At 41.1% G+C, this 17,287-nt stretch overlaps 2 protein-coding genes across 2 annotated transcripts in view; one reads left to right on the top strand and one right to left on the bottom strand.

The window, feature by feature from the left end:
• Positions 1 to 5,813, top strand: part of PLD4 (phospholipase D family, member 4) — an 11,103-nt gene extending 5,290 nt beyond the window's left edge. The window contains exons 7-10 of the mRNA XM_008936751.1: positions 291 to 430; positions 2,984 to 3,149; positions 4,175 to 4,271; positions 5,605 to 5,813. Coding sequence (XP_008934999.1) covers positions 291 to 430; positions 2,984 to 3,149; positions 4,175 to 4,271; positions 5,605 to 5,813 — 612 coding nt within the window. The remainder of the gene's footprint in view (positions 1 to 290; positions 431 to 2,983; positions 3,150 to 4,174; positions 4,272 to 5,604) is intronic.
• A 6,084-nt stretch (positions 5,814 to 11,897) lies between these two features.
• On the bottom strand, positions 11,898 to 17,215 carry LOC103769542 (neuroblast differentiation-associated protein AHNAK-like; the record flags this gene model as incomplete). Its single annotated transcript, XM_008936752.1, has 3 exons — positions 11,898 to 12,170; positions 12,570 to 13,991; positions 14,409 to 17,215. Coding segments are annotated over 3 exons (4,502 nt in total), but the record flags the coding sequence as incomplete, so codon positions are not given.
• Positions 17,216 to 17,287: the final 72 nt, after the last annotated feature.

Below are 17,287 nucleotides of genomic sequence, written 5' to 3'. Positions count from 1 at the left end.
TCGCTCAGCAGGTTTCTCTGTAACTACTCAAGGAATAAGGGACAACCCAGGTTCAGCTGCCAGATAGTATGGCAAGAATGGGACACAGGTCTCCTTTAATCATCTGTGGGCTCAATATATCAATAAATATCTTACCCAGTAGGACAGGGAAGGCATGAGAACTGATAGTGGTCCACCTCAAGTGCTTTGTGCTATTGTAATGAATACTGAAGAAGGTCTGAGCATAAATGAATTACAGCCTAACAGAAAACAGGATGAAATCACTGACCTGTGTGTTCTCTTCTTTATAGGCATCTCCTCCAGCGTTCTGTCCAGCAGGTCGCACCTATGACCTCTTTGCTATAGTCAGTATTATTGGTGAGGCACAGAAATTTGTCTATGTTTCTGTTATGGAATATTTCCCTACCAGCCGTTTCATTCATCCAGAAAGGTACAATTTTAATCCTAAGTCAATCAGTTGACTGCACTATTTAAAGTAAAATACACTATTCCCTCCTCTCTGCAATGAAAATATTCAGAGTCGAGAGAATTGAGGCTTTGTTCTGCATTCACAACCAGGTGGTGGCCTGTGCACACACTGCTGCTACAGGAGGGGTGGTCTCCAAGGCTGCTCCTGTGCTTCACTAGCATTTGAGAGCAGCCTCCTGGGCTCTTCCCACAGGGAGAAAGCTGTGAAGTGCCAGATCAGGGACAGTTAGGCACAGATCCCTTCCAAGTACAACAGAGAAGCTTTATGAATAGAGAGAGGAATGGGAACAGCAGAAATGTATCTGACATCAGGCTTTTCAGATAAAACATTACTTTGCTCCCCTCTTCTGCTCCAGTTTCTCTCTTTCTCTTCTTTACTTCTGAAGACTCTTGGCTCCTGCTTGTTTGACAGACTTGACCCATAGTTTAGAGGCCAATCCTTAACTGTCCCTGCAATGATAGCTGCCTCAACTGTCTGCAGTGATAGCTGAAACAGTCTCTAAAAGAAAATTCTGTGCTTCTATTTTCTTTTTTTTTTTTTTTTTTTATAAACCATCTAAGGACACCCCAGTTACTGAAGCATGCTGGATGTATGCAGCAGCAGCTCTCGCAGAGAAGGTGGTAGTGGTGATCTAGAGTAATCCACCTCTATGTGGTGGACCACTACCGTGGGCCCAGCAGGCTGCCCAAGGTCACAGCAGATCATGCAGACTGCACATCAGCTCAAATGTGAGTAATATAGAAAGTTAGTTAGTCATGGGGCAACCACTAAAACTCCAAATCCTCTTAGATATGCTTGAATTAGGATGTTTAGATGCAACCAGATGCTCTGAGTATTATCTGCTTATAACATTTCTGAGTTTCCCAATCACCTAAATAGTCTGAGAAAGAAGTTCAAGGAATAAAATATGTACAACATGGCTTGTAAAGAATAGGGTGAGTTCTAGGTTGTCATTTAGCCAGGATTATGCCATGCATCACGTCCTGTGGCATAACTGTGTAAAGCTTCTGTTGTTCTGCTGGGTGTCTGTGCTAGCAAAAAGACTGTAGGATAACAGAAATGGATAATTCCACTGTCCTTGAAACAAAATCTCAGACTAGCTTCCACTTGGAGGATATTTTTTATAAATCAAACAGGATTTTGTGTTTCTGTGTTGTATGGTTGAATCCCTGGGTTTCTCATGTCCTGCTTTTAGCCAAGAATAGGTTCACAAAAGGTCTCTTTTCCCCCTTAGGAATGATTGTGTTAGTACTCCTCATTCTTCATCTGAAGCCTTAATCCACCATTTGTGACATCTAGGGCCTGATCAGATGCAAACAGGAGTTTGAAAGGCCTAGGGAAAGCCACACAGGGCCTCGGGCTATCTCCACAGCAACCAGCTGTAGTGCAATGAATTGAGGCTGATTAGTTCAGGTTAGGTTCCTCCAGCAGCTGAGGCAAGGGGAACAAAGCTGCCATCTTAATGCCTGAGTGTTAATCAACTAGAAACTGATATATTTTAAAAACGGAAATTATTCAAAATTAACATTTTGAAATAGCATGTTTTGCTGAATTTTTCAGGATCTACAAGGCAGCCTGAGCCTGAAAGCACATGGGCAGTCTGTTGCTAGTGCTAGGAGGATGTGTGAGGTAGGATTAGAGAATTCAGGCCTTTGTACATGAGACTAAAAGGAATAAGTTAGGCAAATTAATTCATCATTGCTCATGGGACTGTCAGTGAGTGCCGGACCTCTTTCTATCAGTCTTCCAGTCTGTGTTGAAGATGCCTGTCTTCCTCTGTGCAGCCCTCGTTAGGATCTGTGGAATGAAAATGCCGCATGGACGTTTGGTGTTACTAGTCCTGGGGATGTACACCGTCAAGTTCTTAGTGTTTTGTAGTTGGGTGAAAGATGATAAACATTTTCCCTTAAGCTACAGCCAATGCAGTCAGGAGGAGGGACAGCCCGGTGCTCAGGAGAGCACAGCTGTGTTTGTTACCCGGGGGGCACTCTGCATGCTAAGGAGGGATGGGAGGGATAGAGCCTGTCCATGCTGGCTGATGGCACAGGACCACTGCACATGCTGAAAAGTCTCCAGGATCCTGAAATGGCCATATTCTGCAAAAACAGTTCTCAGGTTTTCCCTCTGGGCTCTGCACTGTCCTTTTTACTTTGTGCAGTATGGTCTGGCTTTACATTGGAGTTGGTATTGTTTAGTTTCCTAAGGAAAAGAGCATGGTGGCACCACGCTGTGTGTCTGTCTGTCTGCCTGCACTTTACCAGGCGTTAAACTTTTTGATCAATTTCCATCACTTTTAGCAGAAACTGGAGGTCTCAAAACACGCTGAGAAGAACAGGCTGGGTAGGAGGCAGAAAGCTTACTTACACCTCCAGTGAAGGCACAAGCGTTCCTCTTCCTAGACATCAGAGATCCCATCTGTGCAGTGTGTCACTTGTATTCTCTGTTCATTGTCACAGCTTTCTACTGAACTGTTTAAAGAAATATGCCTTTTTCCACCCACTTGCTTTTGTCTAGATACTGGCCAGCCATTGACAATGCTCTGAGACGTGCAGCTTTCAACTCCAGAGTGCAAATCCGTCTTCTGGTCAGCTGCTGGACCCACTCTGACCCAGCCATGCTTTACTACCTGAGGTCCCTGAGTGCTCTCAACAACCCACGTGCCCACATCAGCGTCAGCGTGGTACGATAAGGAACCTGATTTTTGGGAAGACAGATTGAGGATATGGGCCTCACGCTGATTTTGGAGTCTTAGCTGCCAGTTGTGTGTGCAAGTCTTAAGTTTTAGAGAAAATTATTGTCCATTGTTGTAGTGACTGTTTCAGGTCCTTGAGAAAATAAGGCCCAAAAGGTAACCTTTGAGGAAGCAGCTACCTCAAGCTCCTAGTGATAGCAAAGGGTGTTCTTTGTGTCGTTATCCAGGCAGTTGTTCCTGTTGAGCACCATGACAGTGACAGTTTATATGACAATTTCATTCTCTTCTCATAGACCTTTTCCTGTATGGAGTATCTTAAATGGGTCTAATTACTATCAGTTTTTTACAGTGGAGAGCTCTGCTGGCTGCCTATACAAATGAACTCATTTTGAACACAATATTACACACAGGTCAGAGGCACTAGGCTGGAATGCATGAAGTGGAGTGGGCAGAGTGTGGAAGCTCCCAACGTGATGCAGTTACCATGAGAGAGAGAACAAAGAAAGGTCATAGAAGTAAGGAGGATTTTACATAAACCAAACCAAACCAAAAAGGACAGAAATCTAGCTTTTAGTAAGAGTTAACACAAAAAGTTAGGCATTATTATTGCCTGCAGTACCCCTCGTGTCTGTGATCAGCCCATTCCAGCACAAAATAAGAGCAGCAATCAGTGCTAAATGCAGCTCTATTAAACAGCTGCCTAAAACTGCATTTAATTGTCTGCCCTGTAATGATAATAGCTGTGCCACTAATGGAACATTGTGAGGCAAACATTATCCTTATCTGATCTCAATTGCTTATCCAATTTTATGTAAAGTGGAAGTACTATTTGTTAGCTTTCTTGGATGAGTAAAATCTCTTCTGTGGTACATTTAATAAGAATGTGTGGAATAGTCTCTTCTGTTCTTTCTGTGCTATTCTATTCTTTGAAAATATAGAAAATCTGCATTGTCCAATTAGTCAGTCTGTTCTTCACTCTGGTACTTCTATGTTTTTAATTTCTCTCTCTCCAGAAACTCTTCATTGTTCCAGTTCTGAATCACACAAATATTCCTCATGGGAGAGTGAATCACAACAAGTATATGGTCACTGATAAAGTAGCCTATATTGGTATGTACACCATTATTCCAAACACTTTACAGTATCTTCAGATCCATAGGACCGAGACTGAGATAGAAAGAGCTGCAATGTCAAAAAGGACCTCATTTTGCTATGTAAAGCAGATAAAAATATCAAAGTATATGGTTTTATCAGAATGTCTGCCCTGGATAAAGAAATAGAGATGTGAAGGGGAGACAATAATGTAGGTCAAGTTCAGTAAGAGATTATTTCATATGGTTGTGAGCCATTAGGAATGGAACATGACAAGTGTGAGTGCAGAGCCTGTGACAAGCACAGCAGGAACTCCACAGCCCGTGTGCTCGGGACGCTGCAGTGGCAGCTAACGCTCTCCTATGCAGCCTTGTTGTGCTTTCTTAAAAAGAAATTGCTGGAAGGAATTAATTCCATGCACTGTTTGTTCAACAGAAGTCTAGGAAACGAAATGAGAAAATAGTGATGTCAACTGCTGCTCAATTCCTGGAAGTCGTGTCGTTTATTTTTTCACTCACTGTTTTTATCAGGATCTCTCGAAAAAAGAGTGTGAAAGGGCTCTGTCATTCCTGTCAGGTCATCCTCCAAGCAATGCACACCAGCAAATAGCCCAGTCTTCCAATGGGCTGTGGATGTGCAGCTCAAATTGCCTTCTTAATACAACTTGTTTCTTACTGGGTTGTCTTTTGAAGACAGATATGCAGATAATTTGTTTTTATGCCTATGCACCTTCTGGAACTGACAGAAGGCTAAGGCTAATAACAGGAGAAGTACTGATAGAAAGTGTATTTTTTCACAGTGTTTGATCTTCTGAATTGTGGCAGCTCTGGAGAGACCCCTAGACAATGTCTACAGCTGGATTCCCAGCTTGGCCTGGTTTAAAAGCGGATGTTGCATGCTGAGCTCAGAGCAGCTCCTGAGGATTTATTGATCCAGTCCAGTTGCTCCTCATGCTCTCCTATAACAAGTAAAGAGAATTAAGTCCATTAAGCACTTTTTTTTTTTTTTTTAAACACAGAAACCCATATCAAACACTGGCTTTTGCCCCTCCTGATACCCAAATATCACACTCTGGTCCCATAGTTATGAATAGATCTGTGCATCTCTGCCACAGGCTGTAAGGAATCAGTGTTAGGAAGCCTTGGGGTTGCAGTTAATACTGACTTTCTGAAACCTGAGGTCTGGAGTAAGAAGGAGGTGACCTGATTTTTGCTGCTCCATTGTTCCTAATGAGATTTGCAGTTGTACAGCAAATCAGCAAAGCCAGGCAATGTGGACTTAATGAGTATGGAGATCAAACAGAACATTGGGAAATGGATGTTTCCTAATTAGCTACTTTTCCATTGCATAGGGACTTCCAATTGGTCAGAAGATTACTTCATTAATACAGCTGGCGTGGGACTAATTATCAAACAGAATTTGACCAACCTGCAAAGAAGGCAACTGCCTATCCAGGAACAATTAAAAACCCTCTTTGAGCGAGACTGGAATTCCAAATACGCGGTGAATCTGGAAGATGTGCAGGGACAGGAAGACTGTAACTGGAGAAGCAGACTCTGAAGCAACTTAAAATATATGTTTAAAAAGGTGTATTTGGATCTCGCTCCCTCTACAAACCAGGAAGCTTTCTTTTTTATGTCAATGTCAGAGAAGCAGCTTTCTTGTGGTGTCCTCACTGATGACATGATAACTTCTCACAGCTGACTCTACCTGCAGAACCATTAATCATTGTGTGACATTTCTGTGTGATTACCTCATCCCAGAGTTAATGAAATTCATACAGTGTTGTATGACAAGCTGTCTGATACTAAAGCAAACATGGAAGATACAAGATATCAGATCTTAATGCATCAGAGACACAGATCATTTTTGCTGTGCTCTTTTATCTTAGGAAGCAATATATTTCAACCTTAATGTTCCATTAACAGTGTTTGCTTACATGTGTTGAAATGTATTTTTAATAAACTCCTGGCCACTTTAAGACTCGAGCTGTGTGAGAAATCACCTACAATAGAAAAGGTGGATTTTAAAAAGCACTTAGAAATTATAGAGGTCCAGGGAAATACCTGTATGTAGTTGTTGAGGCTAGTCACCAGAGTTAAATGCCTGGGATTAAACCTTGGGTCCAGCTTCCAGCTCAGCTGCCCTGGACCCCCGAGCGCCTGGGGACGTTTGGGCGTCTGTGTGTTGGCCACATGCAGCAAACAGGGAGGAGGGAGTGGGGTGAAGCTGCTGCAGGAGTGCTGGTGTGGCAAAGACATCCCACCTGAACTCTGGGCAGCGCTTGGCTTGGAGAGCCTCCCCTCTCCTTTAGGGTTGTCCTGGTGCACTGCTCCTGACAGGGCCCTGCTGGCCTTGTCTCTGGGTTGCTTTTTTTTTCTGCAATCACACAGGGACCATAATCCCGAGCCATTGGGTGCCTTATGCTCATATCCACCTGCCGCTCTGCCCTGGGTGACTCTCAGAAGTGACAGGAAAGGGAAGCAGGACGTGCTCCAGCCGTGGAGTGGTGTGAGGGACACTGGGCTGGGGCTCTGTGAACCTCACCAGGGCTGTGCACCTTTGCCTGTCCCGGGACATGGAGTCATAAATCAAATTTTTTGCTTTGGGTCTGAGGTACAGCAGAGGTGAGAGAGCCCGAGGTAAAAGCCCAGAGCACAGCTCCACAGAAGGGTTGGGCAAACCCCTGTCCTGGCAACCCCTATCTGAGCTGTGAAAGTGCACCAGACCTCTCCAGCCCTGAAGGGCAGGTGGCAGCTTGTGGACTCCTGTCCTGGCAGAGCCTCTTTCAGCTGCATTTTGGCTCTGAAGCCATCTCTTCTGCTGCAGACACAGCACTGGGTAACACAGTACAGGCTTCCCCAGCAGGGAGCAACTTCCCCATCCTCCAGAGGAAGCTTTTTGGTGCTTTTGAATCCCTGCCCTGTGCTAACAATGACAAAGGGACCTTCTGTGATCGACTGTGTAAACTGTTTTCTATCTTTGTGAATACACACAAATCCCCATACAAATAAGGCCCCTTGCCCATGTGGTCTTTTGGAGATGATCCCAACTCTATTTTCCAGTTTTGGTTTTCCAGGTGCTCCTTGTCTCTCTCTTTCAGACACCTCCAAGATTCCTTGGATTGTTTTATTCTTCATTACAAATCAATGCTTGTTATCAGAGCAGATTTTAAAAATGTTATCTTTATGTTATGTAACAATGTTAGTTACATTTACAGAAAACACTGAAATTTTGTGAGTATTTGCCTATGTGTAAACACATAAAAGATGCAGGTGCTTTCATCACTCTCCTGCCCTCTTTCCTTTCTGGAGCCTGCTTAATATTTTGAGACTTCCATTTACTAATTAAAATTTCTGCCAGAGCAGAACCTCCCCACCTAGTCTTCACTAGCTCTGCTTCACAAATTTATTATCCTGTACCAACAAATATCTCTCATCGTGTGCTGTACTAATCTTTGCTTGTAAGAACGACATTGGGCAGATTTTATTTTCCCAGTGCAATGAGCACATGTGAATGGTGGGTCAGTTTGGAAATCTTTTTGAGGCATTACAGCTTTAACCAACAGAAGTTTTCTCTCTAGAGGAGTGAGCTCCTCTAGATGGCACTCGAAGCTCTGTTTTCACTGCTCTGGAGGGGCGTAGATGTTGCAGGAATAAAAATAAAATTTCCTCCTCCATTTGTGAGCTCAAATCTGACAGCGCTGGAGAAGTTTTCCAGTGGGACAGAGTTTCTGGGCAAGTTGTGAGATTTGTCTTCTGATAATAAAAGACTTGTGTGGGGTAAGGTTCAGCTTCTAGAGGAAAAAATGATGCTTATGAGAGTGCTCTTTTATTTTCTTTACTGGCATCACGTGTGTTGTTTTTCCTTCACGTATGAAGGAGGGACTTAGGATTAGGACAACGATCTGGATTTAAGAGGAACTTGAGTTTATTTCCCTGGTTTCTTGTGAGACTTTTTAGGCCCTTTCATAGACTGACTCTAATTTACTTTTCTCCATTACAAAGGTAGAATACGGTGTAAATTATAACTGAGCTTTGAGTCTCTAATTAGTTTTCCATTTATGAAACAGGGTTATAATAGTCCTGATCCACTCACCTGTTGCTTGTCTTTTTCATTTAGATTGTGATTTCTTCAAGTTGAGGACTGGACCAAATGTAAGCTGGGTCTTTCAGTACTGTTCATTAACATCTATTTAGTATCCTTGGATGGATTTTCTTGTTCAGTCGCAGGCAGTTCAGATTTTTTGCAGTATTGGTTTATTCATATCTAGAAAAAGTTGCTGGTTTGGAACTTGAGCATGGATACTCTCCTCCAATCATATCTCATCTCATCTCATCTCATCTCATCTCATCTCATCTCATCTCATCTCATCTCATCTCATCTCATCTCATCTCATCTCATCTCATGTAACTGGGTTACAATGGACTACAACTTAAGTGAACTGGCCTGGCCTCACCTGAGTGGCTTTCATGCAGAGCTGCTGTGCTGCTGCTCTCCCAGCAGTCTCATTTCTGAGAGTGCTTGGTTTGGTGCAGTGCCTTGCAGCTACAGCACTGCTGACAGTGGTGTAGATGACAGCAAGACAGAACCAGCCTGGCTCCATAGGTTTATGAGCTCTGATAGGGCTACAAAGTCACTTGGCTTCACATACTGGACACCAGCTTGTTCCAGAAGCTTTAGTATTAGTCAGACAGTGCCCTTAATAATATGTTTTAACTTTTGGCCATCCCTGAAGTAGCCAGGCAGTTAGACTAGATGATTGTTATAGATCCCTTCCAGCTGAATTCTGCTCTGTTCTATTCTATTCTATTCTATTCTATTCTATTCTATTCTATTCTATTCTATTCTATTCTATTCCATTCTATTCCATTCTATTCCTCTTCATATATATTATCTCATTCAAAGTTTATTTTGGTTGTCTTTCCTTTGGGATATATGAGAGGTTCTGCTTCAAATATAACAACAGAACAGACAACCAGTAGAGATGTATTCATGCCGTAACAATGCAAATCACAGAGGTGAGAGGGTCTTTCTTCTTAATGCATTTATACCTTCTTTTGCACATCAAATTGCAACCATAGGTTGGTTTGGTTGGAGACTGTGTGTAGATGTTTAGCTGACAGTCTGCTTTTTCACATGTTAAAAATAAGTAGCAGTAATCAAGGTAAACCTACCTTAGTTACAAGAACAACTTGAACATCTGAAACTATGCATCCAGGTGGAATCAGAGTCAGCCTGTTGCCAAAATGTCTGTTGTTCTGCAGGGCTGTGCCTGTGCTCCTTGCACTGGTGTCTTCAGTTGTTGCTAGGAAATCAAGGACTTTTCAACTTCCCATGTTTTGCTAGTCTGCAGGTGCACAAGAAGCTGGGAGGGAACATGGCCAGGACAGCTGACCCAAACTAGCCAAAGGGGTATTCCATACCGTAGAATGTCATGCCCAGTATATAAACTGGTCAGGGCTGGCTGGGGTGGGGGCAAATTGCTGCTGGGGCACTGGTCAGCAGATGGTGAGTAACTGCACTGTGCATCACTTGACTTTTTTTTTTTTTGCATTTTATTTGTCTCTCTTTTAGCTATATTCCTTTGAATAAAAATTGTGATTCTTATTATTCTATTTTATTTTTGGTTTTATTGTAATATTTTATTTTAGTTAATAAGTGGTTCTTATTTTGACCCACAAGTTTAATTTTTTTTATTTTATTCTCCCTGTCCCACTGGGGGTGGGGGAAGGAGTGAGCGAGCAGCCATGTGGTGCTTAGTTGCTGGCTTCTTTTCTCTCCTCTTCTCTTAACTGCTTCATTCATCTTTTAAAAACGTCATAATGGTTATTGCTCTGTGATCATTGCTGTCTCAGAGCTCCATTTTCATTGACTTGATTCTCTCACCTTTGCAACAGACTCCTACATTCAGTGCTGCCTGGGTGGATTCCTGTGGGCCTAAGCAAACGGACGCCACTTGAGAAATATTTCACGAGAAAGCTGCTCTGCAGGCAGATGTGGGCTGCTGCTAGCATGGAATGTCCTTTCTGACACACCTTGACTTTTTCTGGACTCCATTTTTCTGCCTTGATCACAACGTTTTCCTCAGCCCTGGCATACGCTGCTGCTCTCTAATGGGGCGATTCGGGGTCTATTGAGCAATGACTTTTATCCTTCGGGGAACTTCAGGGAAATGCTGCATGATCCAAGTCAGTGATACATGCCTAACACGTATGTGATCAGTTTCTTCAGCAATAATCAGCCTTCTCTTTGGAATAAATGCCAGGAGTTCTCTTTAGCGTATTTAAGCCTACCACAGAGCTATAGAAATGAAGGATAGCTCAAGCTCCAGGTAGTTAGACCACTGAGCACACTTCCTTCACATCCCAGTTTCTAAGTGTTTTGCTGTCTGCATTCCCTGTACTAAGTAGAACATGGGGAAAGAAAATACAGGGTAAGAAAACTATTAGAACGAAGCATGTCTGCATGTGCAATTCTGTAAGGTTTGGGACTGCGATGAGTGAAAAGTCTCCATTACCACTGTATTTAGAAACTGCTGTCACTGAGCAGCTACTTCATCAGATGAGTGGGGTATACTCATATCTTTTGCAAATTTAAACTGGGATTTTGAGAATCAGAAAATGTTAACAGCACTATCAGTAACTCACGCTGCTCGAGTTATTTTCATATGGTGAGTTTATTGTGAATTAAGAATACAGGCAGTGTTTTAATGATACATGTGAAGACTCTCACATCTGCACTCTGGTTTTCGTTATGCTCTTGAGAGAAGCATTAATATAAACAAAGAAGCAAATAATTATATACATCTCCTTTCCCAGAAAATCTTTGAAGCAATTCCACTGGTACACCAGATCATTCTGTGCATTTAACTATCCAGTAAATATATACATTAAAATTTATCCACATTTTAATAATTATTCATCAGCATGTTTTATTTTGGTTTCTTAAAAATGTGAATTAGTTATATGGCTTTTTGGTCTTCAGTTTATTCTGTTGGATTTTTAAAAATTCTTTTAAGGCTAAATATGACCCACAACAATAATAAAAAAATGAAAAGAGAGGAAGATTTAAAGCATTAGTCTCTCTACACTAGTTTTTTTTTTATTTTATTTTGCATTTTAAAACATCTGTGGAATAAACATTTTACCTTAGCTGAAATAAAGAAAAATATTTGCATAAGAAAACAAAAGTAGGTCAGAAAGGTCCAAAATCTAAACAGGTAAGAATAGTTCTCACAGGACTAGTCTATACTGTATTCTGGAAATAATCTATTATCTAAACATAATTGATGTATTTTTTAAGAAGCCTATTCAACAAGTGTTTTTTCTATCATCAGGCCTTTCAGTGGTTTACCTTCATAGTTCAGGTACCTTTTCAGACTTTTCTAGAACTGTGGGTTCCTCTGTACGTGCAGTGATTGTTGTCTTTGGGGCAGATTTGAAGAAATCAATATTTTTATTAGTGCACAGTATAGCACATCCATGTACTTAAGAATTTAAATGTATTAAATTCTGCTCAACTGTTTTCATGAATATCAGCTTTGGGTTTAGTTTAATTTTCCGTTATTAGAAAGTTAAGAAAGCATTCTTTCTGTACAAGTAGATTATTTTATTCCCATTGAGGGCTGGGAAAAGACAATCTTCATTTGGTTGTATCTCCAGGAATACTAGATTGACTGTCTTTTTCTTCCTCCAACAAGATTAGTTCAGTTCTTGCTGAAGAGGTCACGATAGTTTGAGAAAGTGGAACATTAGATGAGGCCCCATCAATTTCAAATTTTTCAGCCTCTGTTTTTTCTTTAGGTGATAAGCTTTCTTGTGCATCAAAAAACACATCAGGTTTATCTGACGGGCTATCTTCGTCTGAGAGTCTTCTCTCTTTATGAGCTATCTCTTCTTTGTCAACAGTCTTGGACTTTTTGGAAGGAGATGTGAAACCAAGCTTGGGAAATCTAAACCATCCAGTTTTTTCAGTTTGCTTAGAAGAATCATTATCTGTTGTGTCAGCAGGTTTCACATCTTCTGGAGCTGATTTTTTCACTTCTGTTACTGAATCTCTGCTTGTTTCATCACCAGAAGATGAAAAGCCAATACTTGGGAGCCAAAATTTGAATCTTCCAGGAGATCTTTTACTCTCAGTCTTTTCTTTTTCATTGGTTATGTCTTTTTCTTCATCTTCTAGTTCTTCAGCTACATCCTCATCTTTAGAGAGAGGACCTGCAGCTATTCCTTCTGGTGACTTCGGAAGACCCTCTTCAAGTTTACTGGAAGGCTTTACTTCAACAGCAAATGTTTTTAACTTTGGCAGACTTACTTCTCCACCAGGTTCTTCTGTCTCAGTGTGTGTTTTGTCGGATAGTTTAAGCTCAGCACTGCCTATCCTCTCTGCTGTAACTCCGGAGCTTTCATCAGCACATTTTGGTTTGCTCGCTGACACACCTTCTATCGAAGATGGCTGCTGGACTAGCACTTCTAAGTTGCTGTGTGATTCAGGCAACTTCACCTTGAGCAATGAGAATCCCAAAGTAGCAGTTCTGACTTCTGATGAGAGAATCTCCGATTCTTTCAGTATTTCAGTACTGTAAATCTCACACCTTTCAATAGCAACATGTTCAGGTTCTACTTTCTCAATCACTTCTTGGCCCTCTACGTATGACCAATGAATATCTTGCCCTGCATTTGAAAGGGAGGACTCTATGGTAGTAGTCACCTGTGCTGTTTTAATGTCAGGGTCACTCAGTGTTACAATTTTGCTTTTGGCTTTTTGAATACCACCCTCTAGAGCCTCTGGTGTTTCTTCAGGGGCAGCAGAACTTGCTTGCAGCTGCACTACTTCAATGTCAGTACTAGACCCCTTTGGATCTATTGGCACTTTTGACACTGAAACTTCAGCTTCAGTTGGGAGAGCTTTTAAAGTGAATTTTGGTATTTTTAGTTTGGGAATTTTTATGTTTACTTCTGGGCCATCCTGTGATTTGTCCAGTGTTTCCACTGTTATTCGGGAAGATGCTTCCATGTGAGCTAGAGCTGCACTTTGCATGCCGACAGAGGCTTCTGATTTTTGAAGCTCCATTTCTGCTGCGCCTATTTCAGTTTTAGATAGTGAATCAGCTTCTGACTTTGGCAAATCAATATCATCTTCAAAAGCCTTCACTTCTGAATGCAACACTCCAAACTCTGGAATCTTAAACCTGTATGGTTTAATTTTACTTGTTTCTGCTCTGTCTTCTACTTGCACTGCCACCCCTGCAGACATGTCCTTTTCAACACTTTTCACCTGAAATTTCATTCCAGGATCTACTCTAGCAATTTTAATGTCCATCTTCAGTTTTGGAACTTCTACCTTTAGGTCTTCCAGCTTAGCTGTAACGTAAGTACCATCTTCTGATCCCTTTGTTGTAGACCATTCACATGTAGGCTTTTTTAACTGGTTTCCTTCACTGTCTATTCCTGTAATTTTCATCTCACCTTTTATCTTTTCTTTTTTAATTATTGCCTCCTGAGTTTGGATATCTAGCTCTCCCTTTGGAAGACTAATATCTATTTCCTCCTGTGTTGCATCCAGAGTACTTTCAACTGATGATGGTTTACATCCTACTCCTGAAGCCTCTAACTTAGTGGAACTTTCTGCCTTTAGGATTTCTATATCCTGTGACTTGACTTTATGCTCTTCAAGAGTCAGAGTATGCATAGAAAACCTATTTGTTAAACTGGTGTCTTTGTTAATTTCTGGGGCCTTTAGGCATGATTTAGAGAATTCTGCTGAAGACACTGTGAGTTCTGAAGTATGTGTTTTTTGTCCTTCAGTACTGTGCGTAACTATGTTTGCAGAAGTTTCAGTGACTGCCTGTGGTAATGAGAAGGTATTTTCAGGAAAACTTCTTTCAGTTTGTACTTTTGCAGATGGAATGTCTGCCTGAGCTTTTTCCATACTTCTTTCAAAATCAGCATCACTTTTTTTTCCCTTTAAGGATGTTTTGCCAAATGCAGGTATTCTGAATTTTGGCATTTTAAACCATCCCTGATGTTCTTCAGTCTGAACTTCTTCAGCTTTTATTTCATGTTCTTCTTTTAATTTGATTTCTTTCTCCTCAAGGCTCTCAATAACTCCCTCTGTCATTGATTTAGATACTGACTGGGAGCTCACGTCTACCTTTGGAGCTTCAATGTCAGCTGTCAGAACTTGGGGTGTTTTTATCTTATGAACACCTTCTCCAGGATCTGATATAACAGATGCAAGTTCTGATACTGTAACTCCCTCAGCAATGTCATCGATTTCATTTGCTCTTTTTAGCTGGAGTAGATCATCTTCTATTTTTGGAGAACTGATCTCTGTGTCTGGGCCTTTCCCTTTTGTTAGGGAGATCCCAAATTTTGGCTTCTGGAATTTGGGTATTTTAATCTTCTCTTCAGGACCTTCCAATTTCATCTTTCTTCCATCTACAACTGATGATCTTTCTGTTACTATTTCAGGGCTCCTCAGTTCAATTGAAGCTTCTCCTCTGGGAAACTCCATACCTGTTTTTTTAGTATCTTCATTGGTAGAACTTGATTTTAGGACAACCTGCTGAAAACTCCCCTCTGAGGGAGGCAGAGCAGCATCAATCTTTGCTGAGCTGACTCCCATTTCAGTTTGGGAGGCTCCAGTTTCTATTTTAGAAAACTCCAGAGTGGGGATCTTAACATCAGCCAGTTTTATGTTTATTTGTGCCCCTTCATCTGTCTTTTCAGAATGACTTCTTTCTATATCAGGTATCTGTATGGAATCATCACTCTCTCTTTCTGTTTTAGGAGTAGCAGCATCAGCTTCGACTTTTGTTGAATGACTCTGAGATTTGTGAACCTTTATCTTGGAGAGTGAAATTTTAGGCATGACAAATTGAGGCTTTTTAACTGCACTTTTTTGTTCAACTTTTCCTGCAGATATTTCCAGATCAAGGGCTGGCCCAGTACCTTGACCATCAGTTGCAGTTCCTCTCACTTCTGTGTCTACTCTGCTTGACATAACAGTAAGTTTATGATCTTCCAAATTTGCTCCAGAATCTGGTTTAACACTTGCTTCCTTCTTTGGTGACCAACTGAAGGATGGAAGTTTGAATTTTGGCATTTTGAAATGTCCTTCTTTCTCTTCTCCATCTCCATCTTGTTTTATTTCCCCTTTGAATCTTAGTGCTTCTTCTGAATCCTGAACATCTCTGTCTGTTTTTGGAATAGAAATATCAGCTGATGTCTTATTGTCAGCTTCGGTAATTTTGACTTCCAGGCTGTGAGATTCTTCTCTTGTGCCACATTGCACATCCAAATTTGGTGCTTCAAAAGCAATATCAGCTATTTCTATCATTGCTTTTAATTGGGGGACCTTGACTTCTGATTTGGATTGGCTGACCTTTTCTGACCCTTTGCCCTTAGAATGTGTAATTCCAAACTTTGGCATTTGGAATTTAGACATTTTTGTTTTCCCTTCAGGACCTTCAGTTTTTGTTTCTACATCACCCACAGCAATGTCACCTGATGTTCTTTCAACACTTGTGTCAGAACTCTTTACTTCAAAGGAGCCTTCTGTTATCATCTTAATATCTGAGATTGGGAGGCCAGCATTAGCAGGGGCTGATTTCAGTTTCAGGTCATCTGTAGGCATGCTAATATCCATCTCTGTTTTGGGAACTTTGACTTCTGGTTTGGAAAATTCCAAAGTTGGGACTGTAACTTTTGGCATTTTTATGCCCTTTCCTGCCCCTTCTCTACAACTCCCTCTCTCAGATTTCTGTACTGAAACACTTTCTTTTTCTTGCCTGGGACCACAAATGTCAGTTTCCAGTATGGGTGGAGAGACCTGGACTTTCTGACCCTTAATTTTAGGGAATGGGATCTTTGGCATGACAAATTGGGGCTTCTTGTTTCTGTCCTTCTCACCATCTTTTTCTGTTGATGTATCAAATTCCACATGAAAGTATTGACTCTCAGAAGTAGGAAATGTTAATTCCGATTCTGTGTCTCCAGATAAAGCAGGTTCTTCCACATGTCCCTCAGCTTCAGAAGAAGCAATAACTTCTTTCTTGGGAGACCAACTAAACGAAGGCAATTTAAATTTTGATGTTTTAAATTTGTTTTCTTTCTCCTCAGTGTCCTTCTCTCCTGAAACCACTTCATGTTCTGCCTTGTAGTCTAAACCTGGGCCACGGCTTTCCACTTCTAATTGTGGCACAGTAACTTCTGCAGATGGGAGGGTATCATCCAAATTTGGAGCATCCAGAGCAACTTGAGGTGAGGGCTTGTGCATCTTTACACCAAATTTGGCATCAGTGATAAGAGCTACTTTTTCAATATCACTATCAATCATATCAGACGTTAACTTTCCTTTAAAAATTTCAGGTTGCACTTTGGAAACAATGTCACTTTCTGATTGTTTTCCCTTAGACCAAGAAATTCCAAATTTTGGTTTTCGGAATTTTGGAATTTTCACTGTAAAATCAGTGTCACCCACAGGTATTTCAGCATCTAGAGTATTCCCATCTGGCTTTAGACTTCCTTTCTCAAAAGAACCATCTTCACTTAAAATTTCAAAATCGGTTATTGAAACATTTTCGTCAGTAAAAGACGATATTTTAGATTCAGATTCAGCTAGATTTATTTGGTATTTTGTCAGAGTAATATCTGCTTTTGGTAATGAGGAATCCTGTTCAACTTTAGAAGAACCAATATCAACTCTGGAGAAACCCAAATTAGGAATTCTGAATTTAATGTTCTTCGTGCTGCTGTCTAGCTTCTTCTCAGGAAGAAATTTATGTTCAAAACTGTCTGAAAGAACAGAAGGAGCTTCCTCAGTAATAGAGTAACTAAGAGCTTCTGATACAGAACTATCACCAATGGATTTAATCTGAGACTGAGACTTAGAAATTCTAGAAACGGAAACTTTAGGCATTCGAAAGAGAGACGTTTTAGATTTACCCGTATCATCATCTTTTCCAGAAGAAGAATCTATAACAACTTCAGAACCAGGTACTGGGATCTCGGCCGCGGGCAGGCTGACGC

The sequence above is a fragment of the Merops nubicus genome, unplaced genomic scaffold, assembly GCF_000691845.1.
Source record: "Merops nubicus isolate BGI_N331 unplaced genomic scaffold, ASM69184v1 scaffold37553, whole genome shotgun sequence".
Taxonomy (NCBI): domain Eukaryota; kingdom Metazoa; phylum Chordata; class Aves; order Coraciiformes; family Meropidae; genus Merops; species Merops nubicus.
The sequence above is the reverse complement of the archived record's forward strand: the minus strand, read 5'-3'. Positions and strand labels throughout refer to the sequence as shown.